Source organism: Saccopteryx leptura, chromosome 1 (genome assembly GCF_036850995.1).
Source record: "Saccopteryx leptura isolate mSacLep1 chromosome 1, mSacLep1_pri_phased_curated, whole genome shotgun sequence".
Taxonomy (NCBI): Eukaryota; Metazoa; Chordata; class Mammalia; order Chiroptera; family Emballonuridae; genus Saccopteryx; species Saccopteryx leptura.
Genome location: NC_089503.1, coordinates 63497067 through 63516598, shown reverse-complemented (window position 1 = coordinate 63516598; position 19532 = coordinate 63497067). Strand labels below are relative to the sequence as shown.

The 19532-nt window shown below is 47.6% G+C and overlaps 1 protein-coding gene across 4 annotated transcripts; it reads left to right on the top strand.

Moving 5' to 3' along the window:
* Positions 1-119: 119 nt before the first annotated feature.
* Positions 120-16031, top strand: KCTD21 (potassium channel tetramerization domain containing 21). 4 transcript variants are annotated; one of them, XM_066369418.1, is made up of 3 exons: positions 157-198; positions 2448-2695; positions 13029-16031. In XM_066369418.1, the coding sequence occupies exon 3, from the start codon at positions 13059-13061 to the stop codon at positions 13839-13841; it is 783 nt and encodes a 260-aa protein (XP_066225515.1). In that variant the 5' UTR covers positions 157-198; positions 2448-2695; positions 13029-13058; the 3' UTR covers positions 13842-16031. The 4 variants fall into 4 exon arrangements, with proteins under 4 accessions (XP_066225526.1, XP_066225515.1, XP_066225504.1 ...); XM_066369407.1 differs by lacking the exon at positions 157-198 and adding an exon at positions 205-483; XM_066369429.1 differs by lacking the exon at positions 2448-2695 and having other exon boundaries at positions 120-198.
* Positions 16032-19532: the final 3501 nt, after the last annotated feature.

The window sequence follows — 19532 nt, the reverse complement described above, 5'->3', positions numbered from 1 at the left end:
GCTCACCGCAATGCCTCCTGGGCGATGTAGTTTTCGCTCGGCGCACGCAACCACAAAGAGCCTAGAGAGAACTACAAGTCCGGGAGCGCAGCGCGCGGTCCCGGGCTGCCACCCCGGGGCTGGGCTCCAGGCCTCCGCCCCTCTTGCAAAGCTGCGCTGGCCGCCCGCGAAGGGGAGGCTGCAGAGCGAGGGCAGGAGGTGGGTGCGGTGCGGCCGGGGACGCGGGGCTCAGGGATAGCCCTTGAGGGGTGCGGGCCTACCCGGGCACCTGCCCTACCCTGAGAGGTCATCTAGCGGCTAGATTCTAGCCTACCACGGCCTCGCCATTCTCATCTGTGCGATGGGCATGGTAGCGCTTGTGTCTGTAGAGGAGGGAGCACTTATCGAGGAGAGGGGGCGGAGCTGGTGGAAGGAGCCAGGATGGATGGCGACGGTAGGAAAAGCCCGGACCTTGAGGGTCGAGACTGTTGGGAGGAGTCTCTGGTGAGTGGGGCAAGGAGGGGCGGAGTCTCTAGGTGCGAAGGGGAGCACGCGTGAGGTCGGAGAGGGCGAATCCGGGGCTGGGGAGTGGGTGCTGAGAATGCCGATGAAGCAAGCCTGGGTTGGATTGGGTGGAATGGGCCGAAAAGCACTGGGGAAGAAGGGACGCAAACACAAGATGTGAAGGATGCCTCCAAGCCCTGGAAAGGCCGGTGTCAGCAGCGCTGATACAGTTTGGGAAAGGGGGTACCCGAGTGGGCAAATACCTGTGGATGCACAGAACACCTTCCCTTCCTTGTGTCTAGAAATAAAGAGCCCAACCCGTGAATTCAGCGCGTCACACACTTGATCTCATTCAACTCTCACACTGTAAAGGCGTCACCATATCTGTTTACAGACCAGTAACGTGAGGCTCAGAGGAGTGAAGTGATTTGCCCAGAACCACTCAGGATTCCTTACTCCAAAGACCCTGCTTTTTTCCCTGCACTCTAGGGAGGCAGAGGATTAGTCTGGAGTAGGTAGTAGGGGAGAGAAAAAAAAGTTTTGATAACCTGCCTTTTGCAGATTGTGTGACAGGACCCGTGTTCTCAGCCCTTTTGAATGCCAACCTGAAAGGCAACTCTCCTGTAGTTATTGAGAGGGTGAAATGAGATGGACTTAAAAACCCTTTGTTTATAAGTCATAAGAAAGAGTGGTTGCAATGAGGTGTTTGTACCTGAAGAAAATCACAAGATGAATCCTGAGAGTGTGCTGAAAGGATGAAGGAAAATTCTGGAACAGGATGGGGGTGGTGATGGTACTTGGGAGCCTGTAACAGACTGCAAATGAGGATGTCAGGCATAGCCCACCTATGCCATGGGCTATTGGATAGCTCCCTCCAAGGTCCACCTGTGTCACCTTAGTCTAGGTAATACCGTATTTCCCCATGTATAAGATGCACCCTTTTCCGAAAAATTTGGGGTCTAAAAACTTGGTGTGTTTTATACAGTGGTTGTGGACTTTTTTACTTGCATTTCCCGCTTGAGAAGTTGTATGAATTTTATGATGAATAAAACTTGAGTTCAATAACTTTATGTAATACATTTTTTTTTCAAATTTCGGGCCCAGAAATTAAGGTGTGTCTTATACTTGGGAATGTCTTATACATGGGGAATACAGTGTGGGTTTTGGGGATAATAGAGCAGCCTGTGGGCCTCTTAGAGATGAACTGGGCAAAAGAGAGCTAAAACTACAGCTGTTGGCATAGGGAGGCTAAGAAAAGAAGGTGAAGAGCAGCCCCCAGGACTGTGGGCCAGAGTCTTTATCCTGGTGAGCAGAGGAAGGAGGGGAAGTCTCATCTGGTCTACTGGGAAACACATACTCACTGAGCATTTTCATCCTTGAAATTTACCCAACCTAGTTCTCTCCATCACCTACACAGTGGGAGTTCTTGCATTTACTTCTAGGTGGTCACCTAGGCTTTGCCCTGTGCCTTAGATTCCAAATTGAAAATTCAAGAGAGTGTTTCCAAAATAAAAAAAGTTTTAAAAATTCCAGGATGTGATAAACCTCCTTACTGGTAGGTAAATTTAGTCTGGAATAAGGAAAATGAATCTGACTAAACAAAAAACTTTCTTTTCCTTCCCCTGCTCTCCCTGCTTCTGGGGTACAGAGAGGGGAGACGCCCCAGCAGGGTGGTCAGGCACCTATCTACTTAAGTGAGCTTTGGTAAGGGATGAGAGAGTAAGACTCCCTGGAGATGAGAGTAGGAAGGAATGACCCAGCTGAGGGGCCTGGCAGATGAATGGGATTTGCCTTCACAGCAGGCAGAGGGGATGGCAGTTACCAAACTGGAGGTAGGAGAGGACCTGTCATGAAAGTGGGTATAATAATAGTACTGGCATATCTTGGAGATGTTGCAGGTTTGGTTTCAGACCACTGTAATAAAACTAGTATTGCTTTAAAATCAAGTCATAATCTTTTTGCAGGTGGAGGGTCTTGCCTTCCATTTGTAAAAAACACAAACACCTGTGAAGCTCAAGAAAATAAGGAGCACCTGCATCTGCTTCATCTGCGACTGACATGCGTAAAGTGCCTAGCACAGTAGTAACTGCTCAGTAAACGTCAGTCGTCATTGCTGGTGCTGTTATGATGGTGGTGACATCATCTATCCAGGAATTGGCCTAGGCCCACCCAGCTAGTTAAGTGGCAGTCCCTGATTCCAGTGCAGGCCCAGGTGATGTCAAAGTCCATGCACTATCCCGCCCACCCTTTCATAGGGCCCCAAAGTGGCCCCATTTGTGAATATTCTCTGTGAGCCATGACAGGAGTTTTCTTCTATAGTAGCAGAGGCTCTGGGTTCAAGAGGCAGGGGAAACATGGCCTGAACAATCGCCTTCTCCTAGTTTGGATCCCTGCAGCGAAGCAGGCAGGCCTAGTGTTTCTGTGGGCAGGGGAGCTCTGTAGGGTGACTTCTCCCTTCTGTGGGCTATTTTATCTTAGCCCTGGTTGGTTTCCACATGCTTGGAAGCATAGCACATGGAGATTTTCAATGCTGCTTAATAGTAATAGTAATAAATCTATTCACTGGGGCCAGACACTCTGACTGGAACTTTACATCTACAGTCCTGTGAAGGAAGAAGTGTTCTTTTCTTCTCCCTTCTTTCAAAATAAAGGTATTTTTAGAATATTCAGACCTACAAAAAAATTAAAAAGTACCCTTTCACCTAGGTGTACCAACTCACTTTGCTGATTTTACTTTTTTTTTGTAACAGAGAGACAGAGAGAGGGACAGATAGGGAGATACAGGCAGGAAGGGAGAGAGATGAGAAGCCTCAATTCTTTGTTGTGGCTCCTTAGTTGTTCATTGATTGCTTTCTCATATGTGCCTCGACCAGGTGCTACAGCAGAGCGAGTGACCCCTTGCTCAAGCCAGCAACTTTGGGCTCAAGCCAGCGACCTTTGGGCTCAAGCCAGCAACCATGGGGTCATGTCTATGATCCCATGCTCAAGCCAGAGACCACACGCTCAAGCTGGTGAGCCCGGGCTCAAGCCAGATGATCCGGTGCTCATGCTAGCAACCTCGGGCTTCAAACCTGAGTCCTCTGCGTCCCAGTCCAACATTCTACCCACTGCGCCACCGCCTGGTCAGGCTGATTTTACTTTTACATATAGACACCTACACCTTTTTTGCTAACTATTTTAAGTTACAGACATCTTGACACTTGACCCCTAAATTCTTCAGCATGTATCTTCTAATTATAATATTCTCCAACATAACCACAATACCATTATCACCCTAAGAAAATTAGCAACAAATCAGTATTCTCTAATAACAGTTGATATTCAGATTTCTCCAAATGCCAAAAAAATACGTAGCTTTTTAAATACCAGATGCATTCAAGAGTTGTGCATTGCATTTAGTTATATCTTTAAGCAACTCATTTGCTCCAGATAGAGCCTTTCCACCTATTTAACTGCTTCGTTATTTTATCAGAGATTAGATTCTTTTCTGGTAATGTTGTGTACAATACTTTTTATTGCATCACATTGGGAGGCATATGATATCCAGGTCCTACTATCCATGCATGCTAAATCTGATTATTGGTTAAGGTCATGACAGCCTGATCTCTCTACATAAGGGTAAGTTTTCCCCCTTGTAATTTTTTCTTAATTTTTTTTTTTTTTTGATAGAGGGACAAACAGGAAGGGAGGCAGAGAGATGAGAAGCATCAGTTCTTCATTGCAGCACCTTAGTTGTTCATTGATTGCTTTCTCATATGTGCCTTGACCCGGGGGCTACAGCAGAGTAAGTGACCCCTTCCTTGCTCAAGCCAGCAACCTTGAGCTCAAGCCAGTGAACTTGGGCTTCAAGCCAGTGACCATGGGGTCATGCCTATGATCCTACACTCAAACCATTGACCCTGCACTCAGGTTGGTGAGCCCGTGCTCAAGCCCACGACCTCGGGGTTTTGAACCCGGGTCCTCTGCATCCTAGTCCAACACTCTATCCACTGCACCACCACCTGATCAGCCTCCCCCCCCACTTATAATTTTTAAAAATGTTTTTCCATTGATTTGGAGGGGGTGAGGGAGAGAGAGAGAGAAGCATCAATTCATTGTTCCATTTGGTTTTGTACTTATTGATTGCTTCTTATATGTGCCCTGATCAGGGATCAAACCTATGACCTCAGTGCACCAGGACAACGCTTTATCCACTCAGCCACCCAACTGCCACCCTCTACCCCTGTAGTTAATAAGTAGTCTGAGAAGTGATTCTTTGAGACTTGGAATTTTATGTTCGTGATAACCTTTCACTCTAATCCTTGCCTGAATTGCAACACTGAAGGTTGCAAAATGGTAATTTTTTAATTAAGCCATTACTAAATTTATTAGCTGGTATCTTTGCTACAGTATAAGTGTGTGTATGTGTTTCTCGCTCCCTCTACTTCTTTTTGCAATAACATAGACTCATGATTTTTAAAGAATTCATTGTATTATAACCCATTATCATCATTAACCTTTTTTTGTACTCAAACTATCCCAAATTTGGCCAATGAGAATCTCTTCATGCTAGCTCCTATGTTCTTTTGTTTTTTATTGAAATATAATTGACATATAATATTGTATTAGTGTTAGGTGTACAACATAATAATTTGATGTATTTTGAGAAATTATTATCACATTTAGTTAACCTCCATCAACACATATAGTTACCAAACTTTTTCCTTTTGTTAAGAACTTTTCAGATCTCCTGTGTTCTTTTGAGAGGACCTCATTAATCTTTAATTGCTTCTTTGCTATCTGGCAAGAGAGTTCCAGGCTCGCTTTGAACTTTTCCTGTCAAAGTTGTGGAATCATCAGTTTTTCCAGGAAGCCCTTGGTTTGTTTGTTTGTTTTTGTAGAAGATAATATTTAGAAACCAAGATCCAGGGTCACACGTGCTCATTATTACTGTGGTATATATTTCTAGGCTCTTTGAGCACAGGTAAGAAATGGATGGATGCTGTTTGAAGCCTGGTCAAGGCACATATGGGCGTTGATGGCTCCTCCCCCCCCCCCCCACTCTGCTCTTTAAAATGGATAAATTTTTAAAAGTAAAAGAAAAAGAAAAGAAATGGATGGATGGATTCATTGTACTCATAACAGCTGGTCCTCACTGTATAAAAGGAGTAGACTGCACAGAAAATAGTTTCATTGTGGAAGTTCAGTGGGCAGTGATGTAGAAAAGAGCTCAGACCTTTGCCAGGGCTCCATGAGAGAACAGACTTCCGGCTAGCACCCCTGTGGCTCGGTTCAGTCCCTTGCTCAAAACCCAAATTAGACCATGTTAACACAGTAAATTAAAATTAATAAAAATAATAAAATATTAAACAAATTAGGGAAGACACCCCAGGTTGCTTCCCAAAGACTGGTTCTCTGAGCAATGTCCAAACCCAGATCCTCCCAGAAGGCACGACTCAGAGGTCAGGCATGCTCTGTACCAGGGATTCCTCCTCTGAATCTGTAAAATAAAGATAATGTGACCCTGGCAGGACAGGGCCCCAGAGTTGTTGTAAAGATATGTATTTTTTAGGCCTTGGCAGTTTGGCTCGGTGGTGGAGCGTCGGCCTGGCGTGCAGGAGTCCCTGGTTCGATTCCTGGCCAGGGCACACAGGAGAAGCGCCCATCTGCTTCTCCACCCCTCCCCCTCTCCTTCCTCTCTGTCTCTCTCTTCCCCTCCCGCAGCCAAGGCTCCATTGGAGCAAAGTTGGCCCGGGCGCTGAGGATGGCTCTGTGGCCTCTGCCTCAGGCACTAGAATGGCTCTGATTGCGGCAGAGCAACGTCCCAGATGGGCAGAGCATCGCCCCCTGGTGGGCGTGCTGGGTGGATCCTGGTCGGGCCCATGCGGGAGTCTGTCTGACTGCCTCCCTGTTTCCGGCTTCAGAAAAAAATACAAAAAAAAAAAAAGATATGTATTTTTTAATTGCTAACCAGTCTTTCAACACGTACTACAAAATTCCTTCTTTTTCATTGTTTGCTTTATAATCCAATTTAATATATTATCTACTATTTTTCAGATATTTTCAGGTTATCACTCATCAACTTTTACAAACTGAGATTTTAATCTTTTTTAAACCTTTTTAAAAAATACTGTGGGGATTTGAATTAGGATCTCTTATCAACTATAATTCATTTTAGAAGAACAACTTTAAGAACAACTCTCCTAAGCATTACGGGATCTCTATTCAAATCCAGCTTATGCTTCTTAGTAAGATGTCATAGCCTGTGTTACTTGAGGCAGCACAGGCTTTGGAGAAAGACCTCACACAGGATGCTGGCTAGCTCTGCTTCCTCTAGCTATGTGATCTGAAGCAGCTGGTTCACTAACTCTGCTTTGGTTTTTGGTGTGGTATTTTAATGAAATAGCCTACAGGAAAATGTCTCACCTAGCTTGGGGCCATGTCCTAGGTGCTCAGGAAATGATCATTCTCTGTGCCTTACTCTTTGTATAGGTCAAAATCAAACTGAGATGGAAAGTGTGAGAGCACCTGGTAAGAGGACAGAAGGGGAGACTTCTCCAAGGGCCTTGACCGCTGAATGCCCCAAGAACAGTGTTGTCACTTGGAGAGCACAGACTTTGCTGTTGGGCCTAGGCTTGAATCCAGGCTCTGCCCAGCTTTGGGCAAGTTACTTAACTTCTCTGAGCCTCAGGTTCCCATTTGTAAAACAGATAACATTCTCCTTGTATGGGGCTTAAATGAATCAATAATGCATCTAATGCAGTTATGGCACATGTAAGTAACCCTCACACATAATCTATGTCCTGTGTGAGATCTACAGGGACTTTCTCTAGACTGATGTCTTGTTGTCCTTCCTTATAGGGTATCTCCTCTTAAAGAACTCTGTTTTCTATGTCACAATTAGAGGTTGCAACCAGGTGATTTTCAGGCCGTAGACTGGAAGTGCCCTCATGTGGTTCCATGCTGGGCCTTAGATCCCACTCTCGTTTGGACCACAAACCCTCTCAGGGAGGGGAGAATTCTAGCCTCAACCCCAAGTTCCCAGGGCCCCCGGCCTTTTCTGCCAGGTCAGGTGGTCTGATGATCAACATGGCACGATGTCCTGGTTTGACAGCAGTGGTTTTCTCAGAGAGGGAGATAGGCCTTATCATTTTCCTGGTTCTTTCCAAGTTAAGAGGCAGATTTGGAAATGGGCCTTATCATTTTCCTGGTTCTTTCCAAGTCAAGAGGCAGATTTGGAAAGTCTGCTTAAGAGAATTGTTCATTCAGTCACAGTGGTGGGACTTCTGTATCTCCTTCCTGGTTCAGTTGGCATTCCCATGCATCTTTTCTAATCTGGCTTTTACAAAACTGGCTTTTTGAGTTTTACTGTTTTGTCATTGAAGTCATGAGTTGTCTTTGCAATAGAAGGTTTGTGAAACAAAAGTTTCACAACAATATATGTATATAAACTGGTTATAACCCACTGTCTGGATTTCATGGCACAATCACAATCTTGATTTTTTTCAAGTTTATTAAGGCATATAATTTATAAATAGTAAAATTCGTTTTTTAGACATGCAGTTATATGAATTTTTATAATCTTTATGCAGTCATTTGGTCACCAATTCATCAAGATACAGACTATTTCCATTACTCCAAAATGATCTCTAATGCTTTTTGGTAGGAAAAGGATATCAAGGTCTGAGCAGTTCTTACTCAGTGTTAAAATGTAGCACAGTATTTTGCAGATGCAGCTGTAACCAGAGGAGCTTGACCCTAACCCAACAGGATAAGTTTAGCTAACTGCAAAGAAGAAATCACCATGTAATTAACCAAATCATGTATATAGGCAATGACTAAGCCTCCCTTTGAGGAGACAGAACTTTGGATGTGAATCCTCTCCACTACTTTACTTGTCCCAAGTAAATAAAACAACCTGACAACCACATCTACTTCTCAAATGGAACATCCCAAGCGATGAACCCCTTGAGTTTGGTAACAATGCCTTTACGTTAGCCAGTGTTTTCCCCAACCCGGCCCTGAGAAAGCACTGATCTGACTTCTATCTCTATAGTTTTGCCTTTTCCAGGATGTTGTATAAATAGAATTGCACACCACGTAGCCTTTTGAGGCTGGCTTTCTTTTCACTTAACATAATTCTTTTGAGATTTTTCTACATTGTAGTGTGTGTCAATTGTTAGTTCCTTAATATTTCTGAGTCATATTCCATCCATCATATTATACCACAGTTTGTTTATGCATTTACATCTTAGTTCCCAGGTTGGGTAATTATGAATAAAGTTGCTATAGTCAATCATACACATACAGGTTTTTGCATGAACATATGTTTTCTTTGGAATAAATAACCAGGAGTGGGATTGCTGGGTCATGTGAAAGCTCTAGGCCAAACTCTTTTCCTCAAAATGGTTGTACCATTTTGCATTCTCACCAGCAGTGTCTAAGGGTTTCTGTTGCTCTGTGTGCTCACTGGCATTTGGTATTGTCAGATTTTTTATTTGAGCCATTTTAATAGGTATATAGTAGTATCAAATTGTGGTCTTAGTTTTCATGTCCCAAATGACTAATGATGTTGAGCCTCTTTTCATGTACTTATCTGTACGGCTTCTTTGGTAAAGTGTTCAGATCTTTTACCCATTTTTTTAAATTGGGTTATCTGTTTTCTTCTTACTGAGTTTTGAGAGGTCTTTATATATTCTGGTTAACGACCCTTTATCAGATATGTGTTTGGTAAATATTTCCTCCAAGTCTTTGTCTTACATTCATTTTCTTAACAGTGTCTTTTGAAGAGATTTTCATTTGGATGAAGTTCAGTCTGTCAATATTTTTATGGTTTGTGCCTTTCGGGTCCTATCCAAGAAATCTCTGTCTAACCCAAAATCGCAAAGATTTTTCTCCTCCAGTTTCATAGTTTTAAAAAGATTTTACATTTAGGTCCATATACAAACATATTTTGTTGTTTGTATATGATGTGAGATACGGGTTAAGGTTCTTTTTTTTACATATGGCTGTCCAGCTATCTGCATCCTGTAAAAGCCAGGAAGGAGGCTTTTATGTGCAGAGCAGATGGACAGGCTGGTGGACAGTGCTGGAGAGAGCTGTTGTAGGGACCTGGAGGCCCCAAGAAGAAAGCTATTCACCTACTGGAGATTTGGGGACAGCCTTACAGAGAGGCGGCGACTCATAGCCAGGGCCTTAAAGGTTGACAGCAGAGAAAGTGGAGAAAGGTGGTGTAAGGAGAGCAGAGCCAGGCAGGGGACAGTTAAGAGGGTGTGTGCTGTGGTGCCTGCAGCGACAGAGCATAGAGTGGGGCAGGGCCGGGTTAGAGGTGAGAGCGGAGAGCAGGCCAGGCAGCGGTGCTGCAGGAAGAGCAGCCCACACCCTAAAATGGAAGGTGGACAGAAAGATGGCAGGGAGCCACGTGAGGGTGTAGGGGGTGTGGGGATGAGGCCTGAGCTCCAGGAGTAGCTATAGGAATAGGTTCACGGAGACAAGAGTTGAGAAAAATTTTAGGGACGAGAAGTCAGGACTCCCTCCCGGGTCTTGGGCTCAGACAGATGGCTGAGAAGAGGAAAGGTTTGAGGAAAGAGGAATTCTGGTACCTGCAGGCTGTCCAGTTAGAGATGTCCAGCTGGGTACACACTGGAGCTGTAGCTCAGTGATATTAGTTGATCCCCACCTGGCCACAAACCCTCTGCCATACTCATAGAGCTCCTCAGCCCCGCAAAGGTGCCAGTTCCTGCCCCCTTGTGTCATTGTGCCTTTCACAGTGGGGCCTGAGCATTTATGCTGGTGGACACCATGGCACTGCCACTAGAACGTAGGGGTTTGGAGGAATGGGCTCTGTGACTCGTGGGTATGGAGAGAATACCACGGAGCGCACCCTAGGAGACCTGCCTTCCCACCAGCCTCTGCCCCTCCCTCTGACTGTGCAGCTGCCTCGGCTGCTCTCCCGCACAAATGCGGGGGGGGGGGGGGGCAGGAAGGCAGGCGTTCTGCTGCTTTTGCGAGAGAAATAGTAGTTTGGGTACCCACCCAAGGGCCAACAGGTTTGTCTTGTAGCTCTTAACTGTCCCCTCCACCCCAGGGCTCTGAGCTTTCAGCATTAATGCACAGAGATACGGGGGCTGTAGCTCACAGAACTGTCAGGAAAGGCAGCCCAGCCTCCTGGCGCCTGAGCCTGTTCTTTCCGAGGGGCTGAGTCACTTCACAGAGCCTGGGTCCTAAATCCAGGAGACAGAGAGACTGGAAACTAAACTATGCAAATTACTATCTAGACAAAAGAGGAGGTTCTGGAATGAGGAAGGGGGTGGCCTATTCCTGGGCTGCTGCCTGGGCCTTCTAGAGAGAACTGGCCAGACTCAGCCCCAAGACCGAGCACCCTCCCCAGCGCAGGTCTCCACCCAGCAGCCGCTCCTCCTCACCCCACCCCCTCGTAGGATCTCCCCACTGTCTCGCAGCCCATCTGCTTCAGGCTGCTGCTGACAATTTTATAACTTCATCATCAGCTTGTTTCTCTCCAGACGCTCCAGATGGTTAATGCCTCTCTGCTGTATTAAAGTGACCCATTAGAGAGGGACGCAGTCACAAGGGGACCCCCCAGCCAGTTGAGTAGGGCAGCCAAGCATCTCCTCCATATTCAGGGTGGCAGGTCTATGTCCTCAGGAATAAGGGGGTCTCAGTGAGGCCAGCCTCCCCAGAAAGCAGACGTGGTGATACGTGTAGTACTCTGGCCTACTCACCACCCTTGCCGGGTGACCTTCGGGAAGACCCCCTCAGACCTCTGTACCAACAATTCATTCCTGACCTACTCCCACAGAGCCTGGTACATGTCCCCTGTCACTGACCCCTCACTCCCTCTTGTCTCCGTCCCCACCACCAGCCTGGACTCTTCTCAAGGTCAGCACTGGGGTCAGTTACTCTGTGCCACCCCTACCCAGCATCAGGGAAAGACTGTCCCATAGGTTGGCTCTTGGGAAAGTATCATGTTGGAAGCAGAGATGGTACATCCCTACTTTTTAAAACCTTAAAGAGAAGGTTTAAATGTAAGACTTCATGTTGATGGAGGAGGCTGCTAGAGGCTCTGTCAAAAGCAGGACAAGAGCCTTCGGAGAGGGTGCTCGGTGGCAGACTCCACATTTGCACTGACCTCCAAGAAAGTGTCAGAGGAGGCTGGGGTGCCAGCATGACAGGAAGCAGTAGGCCACCAGGAGCCAAGAGCATCTTCATGGCAACGCAAGTTGTTACAAGAGGATGAGAGTCCAGAAAAGGGTGTCATTTCGAGTCTAAAGGGCTGAGTGAGCCATTGTGGGGCTGGTAGATAGTTGGAAATGGCACTAATCACAGCCAGTTGTAAATTTTTTGGGATAGGAAAATAATTAAACAGGAAGGTAATACTGATACGGAAGGAGCACTAGGCTTGGAGTGTAAATCTCAAAGCATTTGTTAAGTAGTTGTGAAGTGTACCCATCTTTGACTAGTGAGCATTTGCACAGTTATCTCTCGCTTATAAAGGGACTAGGGTTCGAATCCTGTGTGGCCCTTCGCCTCTGAGCATGGGGAATGAATCCAGGCACAGTTTTCCTCATTTGCACAAGATATATGGACAGTGGTATTATCGGTGTCAGGTGATATTATGTATCACATAAGTTCCCATTATGTAAGCAAATGTAAGAGCCAGTAACATAGCATGCAGTCCAGGCACATTTCCTCTTTCCCTAGACCAGTGGTTCTCTGTCCTAACCAAACATTTAGACTCAGAGGCCACTTGTAAAACATATCGATGCTGGGGTCACATTCCTGACCAATTAAAAAAATCTCTGGTCTGACCTGTGGTGGCGCAGTGGATAAAGCGTCAACCTGGAACGCTGAGGTTGCCGGTTCCAAACCCTGGGCTTGCCTGGTCAAGGCACATATGGGAGTTGATGCTTCCTGCTCTTCCCCCCTTCTCTCTCCCTTTCTCTCTCTCTCTCTAAAAATGAATGAATAAAATCTTTAAAAAAAATCTCTGGAAGGTGGGACTTGGGCTTTGTTTTTTTCTTCTCTTTTTTTCTTAACTTCCTAGTAAACCTAATATGCTTTAGACAGTGTGACAATGATCACCCATCATTTTGTTCATCAAGTATTAATTCATTTTGACCTCAAGGACTGTAGGCTCCATCCACAATAAGGTGTTGAGAACTATGACTACTTAACTTAGATGTTATGGTCTGAATGTTTGTGTCCCCAGCAATTCATGTCGAAATCCTGACCTCCAATATGGTGGTGTAAGGAGGTGGGACCTTTGGGAGGTGATTAGGTCATGATGGTAGAGAACAGGATCGGTGCCCTTAGAAAAGAGACTCCAGAGAGTTCTCTTGCCCTTCTGCCACATGCGGATACAGCAGGGACACGGCCTCTACCAGACACCAGATCTGCCCACACTGCGATCTTGAACTTCCAGCCTCCAGAGCTATGAGAAACACGTTACTAAGCCACCCAGTCTGTGGTATTCTGCTTTACCAGCTCCAGAAGACTAAGCCCAGCTATGTTTGAGTGATGGTCATTTCTCACTTTTCTCCCTCTAGGACTACTTCCCAGCACCCCAGCCTCCTGCCATGTCCGACCCCATCACACTTAATGTCGGGGGAAAGCTCTATACAACCTCACTGGCAACCTTGACCAGCTTCCCTGACTCCATGTTAGGTGCCATGTTCAGTGGGAAGATGCCCACCAAGAGGGACAGCCAGGGCAACTGCTTCATTGACCGTGACGGCAAGGTGTTCCGCTACATCCTCAACTTCCTGCGGACCTCCCACCTGGACTTACCCGAGGACTTCCAGGAGATGGGTCTGCTCCGCAGGGAGGCTGACTTCTACCAGGTGCAGCCCCTGATTGAGGCACTGCAGGAGAAGGAGGTGGAGCTCTCCAAGGCGGAGAAGAACGCCATGCTCAACATCACGCTGAACCAGCGTGTGCAAACAGTGCACTTCACTGTGCGCGAGGCACCCCAGATCTACAGCCTCTCCTCCTCCAGCATGGAGGTCTTCAATGCCAACATCTTCAGCACCTCCTGCCTCTTCCTCAAGCTCCTGGGCTCCAAGCTCTTCTACTGCTCTAATGGCAATCTCTCTTCCATCACCAGCCACCTGCAGGACCCCAACCACCTGACTCTGGACTGGGTGGCCAATGTCGAGGGTCTCCCAGAGGAGGAGTACACCAAGCAGAACCTCAAGAGGCTCTGGGTGGTGCCAGCCAACAAGCAGATCAACAGCTTCCAGGTCTTCGTGGAAGAGGTGCTGAAAATTGCTCTAAGTGATGGCTTCTGCATTGATTCCTCTCACCCACACGCTCTGGATTTTATGAACAATAAGATTATTCGATTAATACGGTACAGATAAAAGGACCCTAAACATGTTGGAGGGGGACCCTCAACCAGCTCCAGGTCAGCCGAGATCTTAAAGAGCATCTCACCAGTGGTGTGAGGCAGGGCACGCTACTAATCTGTATTAATCACGTAGCAGGACTTGATTCCCCCCATGAGGCAGTCCGCTGGTAGGAATTCATGTGTCCTCTCAACAGAGCCATCCTTTTTCTTGCCATTTTAAGCTAGAGATGGGCAGTCTATTAGGACAAGTGAAGAATCTGTCCATGTGTCCTAAAAGAGACCAGAGGACTTTCTGGCTAGACAGAGGAACAGCGTTTCTGTCATGGATCCATCTCTCTCTACCACTAGGCAGTGCCTCACTTACCCAGCTGAATAAGAGCCCCTGGTGGAGGGGATGAGGTGAGAGCAAGATGCTCCCTTCAGTTTCCCAGGATGGGAAGTACCCAGAGATCCCCATCACCCCTCCTCCTCTGTCCCAAGGATGCAGCCAGGACTGTAGACTTGTTTGCCCGAGGGCAACCATGTTTGGCTGGGTTGGAAAAGCAGTATGTTCTCAAAGCTGTATTGGCCACCACTGGGGGAGAGATTTGGGCTGTGGCATGGCCCAGAGGAGTGAGCATCTGAGCAGAGTTCAGAAGATGGGTGATACCCCTTTTGAGTGGGTCAGCTCTAATAAGCATTTGGGGATTTCTGGCTTCAGAGACGGGCTGCTGTTTCTGTAAAGGCTTGAGAATCTGGAGCCAGTACAATGAAAGGCACCTCGTAATGTGGCCTGTTACCTGGCTTTTATAATCCTTTCCCCAAGAATTGGAAGTATTATTGAAACAAGTCATTTTAAACAAATATATTATATACTCTCAGGGTTGGAAAATAGTTCAAGAATCGCTTAGTCCTCCCTCACCCCAACATACCAGCACATTTGGGGATGAATTCCTCTCCCCAGTACCCCAAGTGGTCGCCTATCCCTCTTACGCACCTCGCCAGATGGGAAGTTCGTCATCCCTAAGGTAGCCCCTGCTATGGTTGGCCACATGCGGATACAGCTGTTAGGAAGTTCTTATATTGAGCCAAAATCTGTCCTTTCACTCCCATTTTCTGGTCTTGGTTCTATTTTCTGGTCTGGTTCTTCTCATCCAAAGATGTATTTTCTCTTTCAAAACAGTCACCTTGAGAGATCAGACACACATTATGAAAATACTATTATTCGGATTTCCCCTTGGGATCTGTTTTCAGAACCAAGGTTGGCCCTCTTCCATCCTCGGTAAGTCAGCCCCATTTTACTACGGCTTTGCCTCCTTTGTGACCCCCATTTCACCCACCTTCCTCACAACCACAGTTTCAGATTCCCTCTGCTCATCTTCTCGGACAGTGTGCTGCCCGAGGAAGCAGACCAGGGTCTCGGAAAGCAGTGAGCAACGAGGAGCAGTGTGCACCGTAACACTGCCCCTGGACCAGGTATCCAGGCCCTGAGACCCTGCTCTGAGGAGGTGGCCTTCCCCAGTAGTACTGTTTCTGGTCATAATCAGACCAGGGACCTCCTTGGGGTGAGAGCCAGAGCAGGACACCCCAAGTCACTGCTTCCCAAGGGGTGATGAGCAGTGCAGGCTTCAAAGCTGCACGTTATGATTCATCCCTAGAGTGAGTCCCGTCTTGGGAGTCTCCGAGCGCTCCCGAGGGGTGGGGCCCTCAGACAAAGCCAGGAGGGCCGGGCGCACAGGCACTCGTGGGAGATGTGCCGAGGAAGGGTCTTCCCATGGTTGTGCTTTGTGTGTAGGTAGCTCGTACACTGGGCTGTGGGCAAGGCCACACCCCTTAGATCATGCAGGTCTTTACCTCCTACAGTGGGACCCAAGAGTCTATAACAACTGTCCCAGGCCACCAGGCCAATGATACTCAAATGGAAGCTATGACCACAACAAAACAGATTAAGAAGAAATCTCATAAATTACCACTACTACCCTTTTGTCCCGTCCATAGAAATTGTTTTTTCTCCATCCTTTTGGTGCTTCTTAATTCAAGCAACTTGACTTTAGAGACAGTATAGGACCTATAAAGTCACTAATGTGCTGTGTGACTTTATGCAAGTCACTCACCTCTCTGAGCCACCTTGTTTCTTCATCTGTGAAATGGGCATAACAGTAATACATAACCCTACCTACCTCACAGGGCTGTTGTGAGGATCAGATGAAATAATGTATGTGAAAATACCACATAAATGATAAACAGTTGTTGTTTTGTGTCCGCTTATACGGGGAAAACCTTAGCCTCGAAGTCAGACTAACCTGGGTTTGAATTACTTGCTGTGTAACCATGGAAAAGTCACTGGGCCTCTGATTTGTTTTGTCATCGGTTAACGACCCCACCTCCCAAGGTTACACAACTTAAGTCAAGTGCATGTGAAAATTCCTAACTCGGCCTGGCACCCAGGAGCTCAATACGTCTGCTCTTTCCGGAGGAAGTAATGATGGACTGCTGTGCAGGGGACACCACTTTAATAAGCTCTTCTGAGCACTTGGTGTGTGGCCCTGGGGGTGGAAACGGCCTCAGATGAAAAGCCTAGAGGTTCACACAATGTGCTGCATGCGGGAACTTGGGGAAAGAGCTTGATTCTCAGAAGGCTGAATGGATGCTGCAGCTGGGCCTTTGAGGGCAGGTTGGAATGTGACAGAATACGCTCAAGAGGACACACAGTAGGCACAGGAAAAAGCATGGGCAGAGGCCCAGCAGCAGGCAGGGCAGGTGACAGAGGAAGGCTGAGCCTTCATGCAGAGCCACGGCACATCCACCACGCACGCGTCTCACGTGCGTGTGCAGCCATGTGCTTAGCAAAACTGGGAAAGAGAACACGGGCAGTGCCGGCGGCAGCCTCCCAGAGAACCCGTGACTCAGCGTGAGCGCAGACTGAGGCAGGGATTGCTGCTGCTCGCTAGCCCTCACTGCCCTCAGCGAGGCCCGATGTGACCAGTGATCACAGCCGGACTCAGCCTTGAGCACAGCCAAGTGCTGTGTCCCAAGTGAAAGGCAATTCTGGGCACACGTGAGTGTATCTGCTCTCTGTTCCCGCCCTAGGCGTGGTCCCAGGTATGCAGACAGAAAGGGCGCTAGAGGGAACCCTAAGGCACCTTGCTGTGACCGCTTTGTGAAAGCTGCCGCCAGAGGCCAGCAGGGGCCACCAGCTCAGGCACTGCTCCCTGTAACCTCACACCCTCAGGACCACCTAAAGCCCTGCTCCCTTTTATGAAGGGCAAGCCTTGTCACCCTCTGTTCTGCGTCCTGAGCCAGAGTTCCCTATGCAGAGGTGGCCATGGTCCCCATCCTTGCCTACACCTCAATCAATGCCCAACACAACCCTGAGGGCCAGGATGGGGTCACTCTGATTTGTAAATGACTCTGTGACCTAACATAGCACTTGTGTAACTGCCCCTTTGATTACCACAAACTTGCAGCTTTCTTTTACAAATTATTCCTAAAAGAGGCTACTGTGGATAGGGGCTTGGCCAGCGTCCACCTTAGACCAATTTCTGGGCTCATCTGGCAAGAGTACCAGCCCATCCCTTTCCTGAGCTGCAGTCTGGTCACACTGACTGCCTGTGGCTGCCTACGTCCCAGAGGGCTCAGGGCTGATGGGGGCAGCTGGCAGGGAAATGAGGCCCCGTGACCATCTGCAGAGCAAAACAGCCTCGATAACAGGCCCACCCAAGGGAGGGCCCCGTCTCTTTTCCAGGCCCCATGGGGTCCTAGCTCTGGCCACTCTGTCTGCACAGACAGCCCAGTGACCTCAGTCTCCTTCAGAACCTTCAGGACAGTGTGGCACCAGGCAGAGCTGTGGAGACAGTCTGGTGACATGCTTACCCCAGTCTGGGTCACAAGAACCAAAGAGGCCCTGAGGAGAAAAGTTGGTCTGTGGAAGCCAGAGGACTACCGAGCAACCCATTACACCCAGGACCCCACTAGACAAAGGACACAAAACAAGCTCTGAGGCACTACTGTCTGGCTCTGATTTCTGGGCAGAAAGTGCAGCCTAGCGAGGTGCAGCTGACCCTCACTGCCCCGTTTCCTGGTCCTAATTCCTGCCAACTCCCCTGGCCCTCCTGTCCCAAAGTACAGAGCATTGCAAAGCTTCTGTCAACGTTTCCCAGTTAGCTGGCAGCCCTAGAGTGTTCTATTCTTACGCCAGGTTTCTGCCCAAAGCCTACGTTTCCTTTTACTGGGGTCCTGGATAGAGGCCTATTTCAGTCACATTTGAAATCCTCTAAGGATACAGCCAGCTAAAGACAAAGGTTAATGTGTTGTGACATGGGTATTTCCTCCCCAACCCAAATTAGTTCACCTTATAAATCCAATATTGGATTTGCTAAATAAACACCTTTTATCTGGCACCTCATAAGGTGCCAAGCTCCTTCACATCCAGTGTCCTTTCATGAAACCAGAGAGGAAGCCGTGCCATTCCACATCTGGGGTGGGCTGCCCCACGGGCCTTGTCTCCATAGCTCACCAAGCAGTTAGTCCCACACACCTTTGTGCTACCCTGTACCTGGGGAAGTCATTTATCATACTGCAGTTTTTCATAAGCAGTGTGCTGATGGTAAATATTTAACACCCAGCTCCCTAGGGGGAAAGCCCCAATTTGTAGCACTGGCCAATTTTCCATGGTATAAATGCTCACCATGGTCGATTCCAAGCTACCAGTGTGATGCACTGATAATCTGGAAAGAGAAGCACACAATGGGCTCCAGAGAGCCAGAGTGGACCAGCCCCAGCCACATCCATGCCTCTCACCGAACTGCATGCTTGCAAGGGCAAGAGCTCTGTCTTGCTTTTTATCGCCAGTGCCCACCATGCAGACGGTACTCAATATGTTTGCAGGACCTGTGCCACCTGTGAAGACTTTTTACCCCCCATGATGTCTCTTCAAACTCCTTCTCAAAAGTTTTGCTCAGCCCTGGCTGGTTGGCTCAGTGGTAGAGTGTCAGCCCAGAGTGCGGAAGTCCCAGGTTCAATTTCTGGCCAGGGCACACAGGAGAAGTGCACATCTGTTTCTCCACCCTTCTCCCTCTCCTTTCTCTCTATCTCTCTTCCCCTCTGGCAGCCAAGGCTCCAATGGAGCAAAGTTGGCCCAGGTGCTGAGGATGGCTCCATGGCCTCTGCTTCAGGCACTAGAATAGCTCCAGTTGCAACGGAGCAATGCCCCAAATGGGCAGAGCATCACCTCCTAGTGGGCATGCCCAGTAGATCCTGGTCAGGTGCATGCTGGAGTCTGTCTCTGCCTCCCTGCTTCTCACTTCAAAAAAATACAAAAAACAACAACCAGAAAATGATTTGCTCAAAACTTTTCCTGCAGTACAAGAGTCCAAAGTTCCTAGCTCTTTAGGGACAGGCTTCAACCTACTTTAAGAGCACAGATTCTAGAGTCAGACTGCCTGGAATCAAATCCCAGCTTTGCCACTTCATAGCTATCTGACCTTGGGCAAATTGTTTAACCTGTTTCCTTGTCTTGAAAGTGGAACTAGTAGGTCTTGGCCAGGTTGCTTAGTTGGTTAGATCATCTTCCCAGTACACCAACATTGTGGATTCAATCCCCAGTCAGGGTACATAAAAGAATCAACCGTGAATGAATAAATAAGTGGAACAACAAATCAATGTTTCTCTCTCTCTCTCAGATCAATACCTTTTTTTTGACAGATATGGACAGACAGACAGGAAG

What these genes read in the sequence shown, in the direction of transcription:
- KCTD21 (XM_066369396.1), top strand. Translation starts at nt 421, where the DNA reads ATGGATGGCGACGGTAGGAAAAGCCCGGACCTTGAGGGTCGAGACTGT. An exon ending in ACTGTTGGGAGGAGTCTCTG is followed by an intron (nt 484 to 13,028) that starts GTGAGTGGGGCA and finishes TTCTCCCTCTAG; the next exon opens with GACTACTTCCCAGCACCCCA.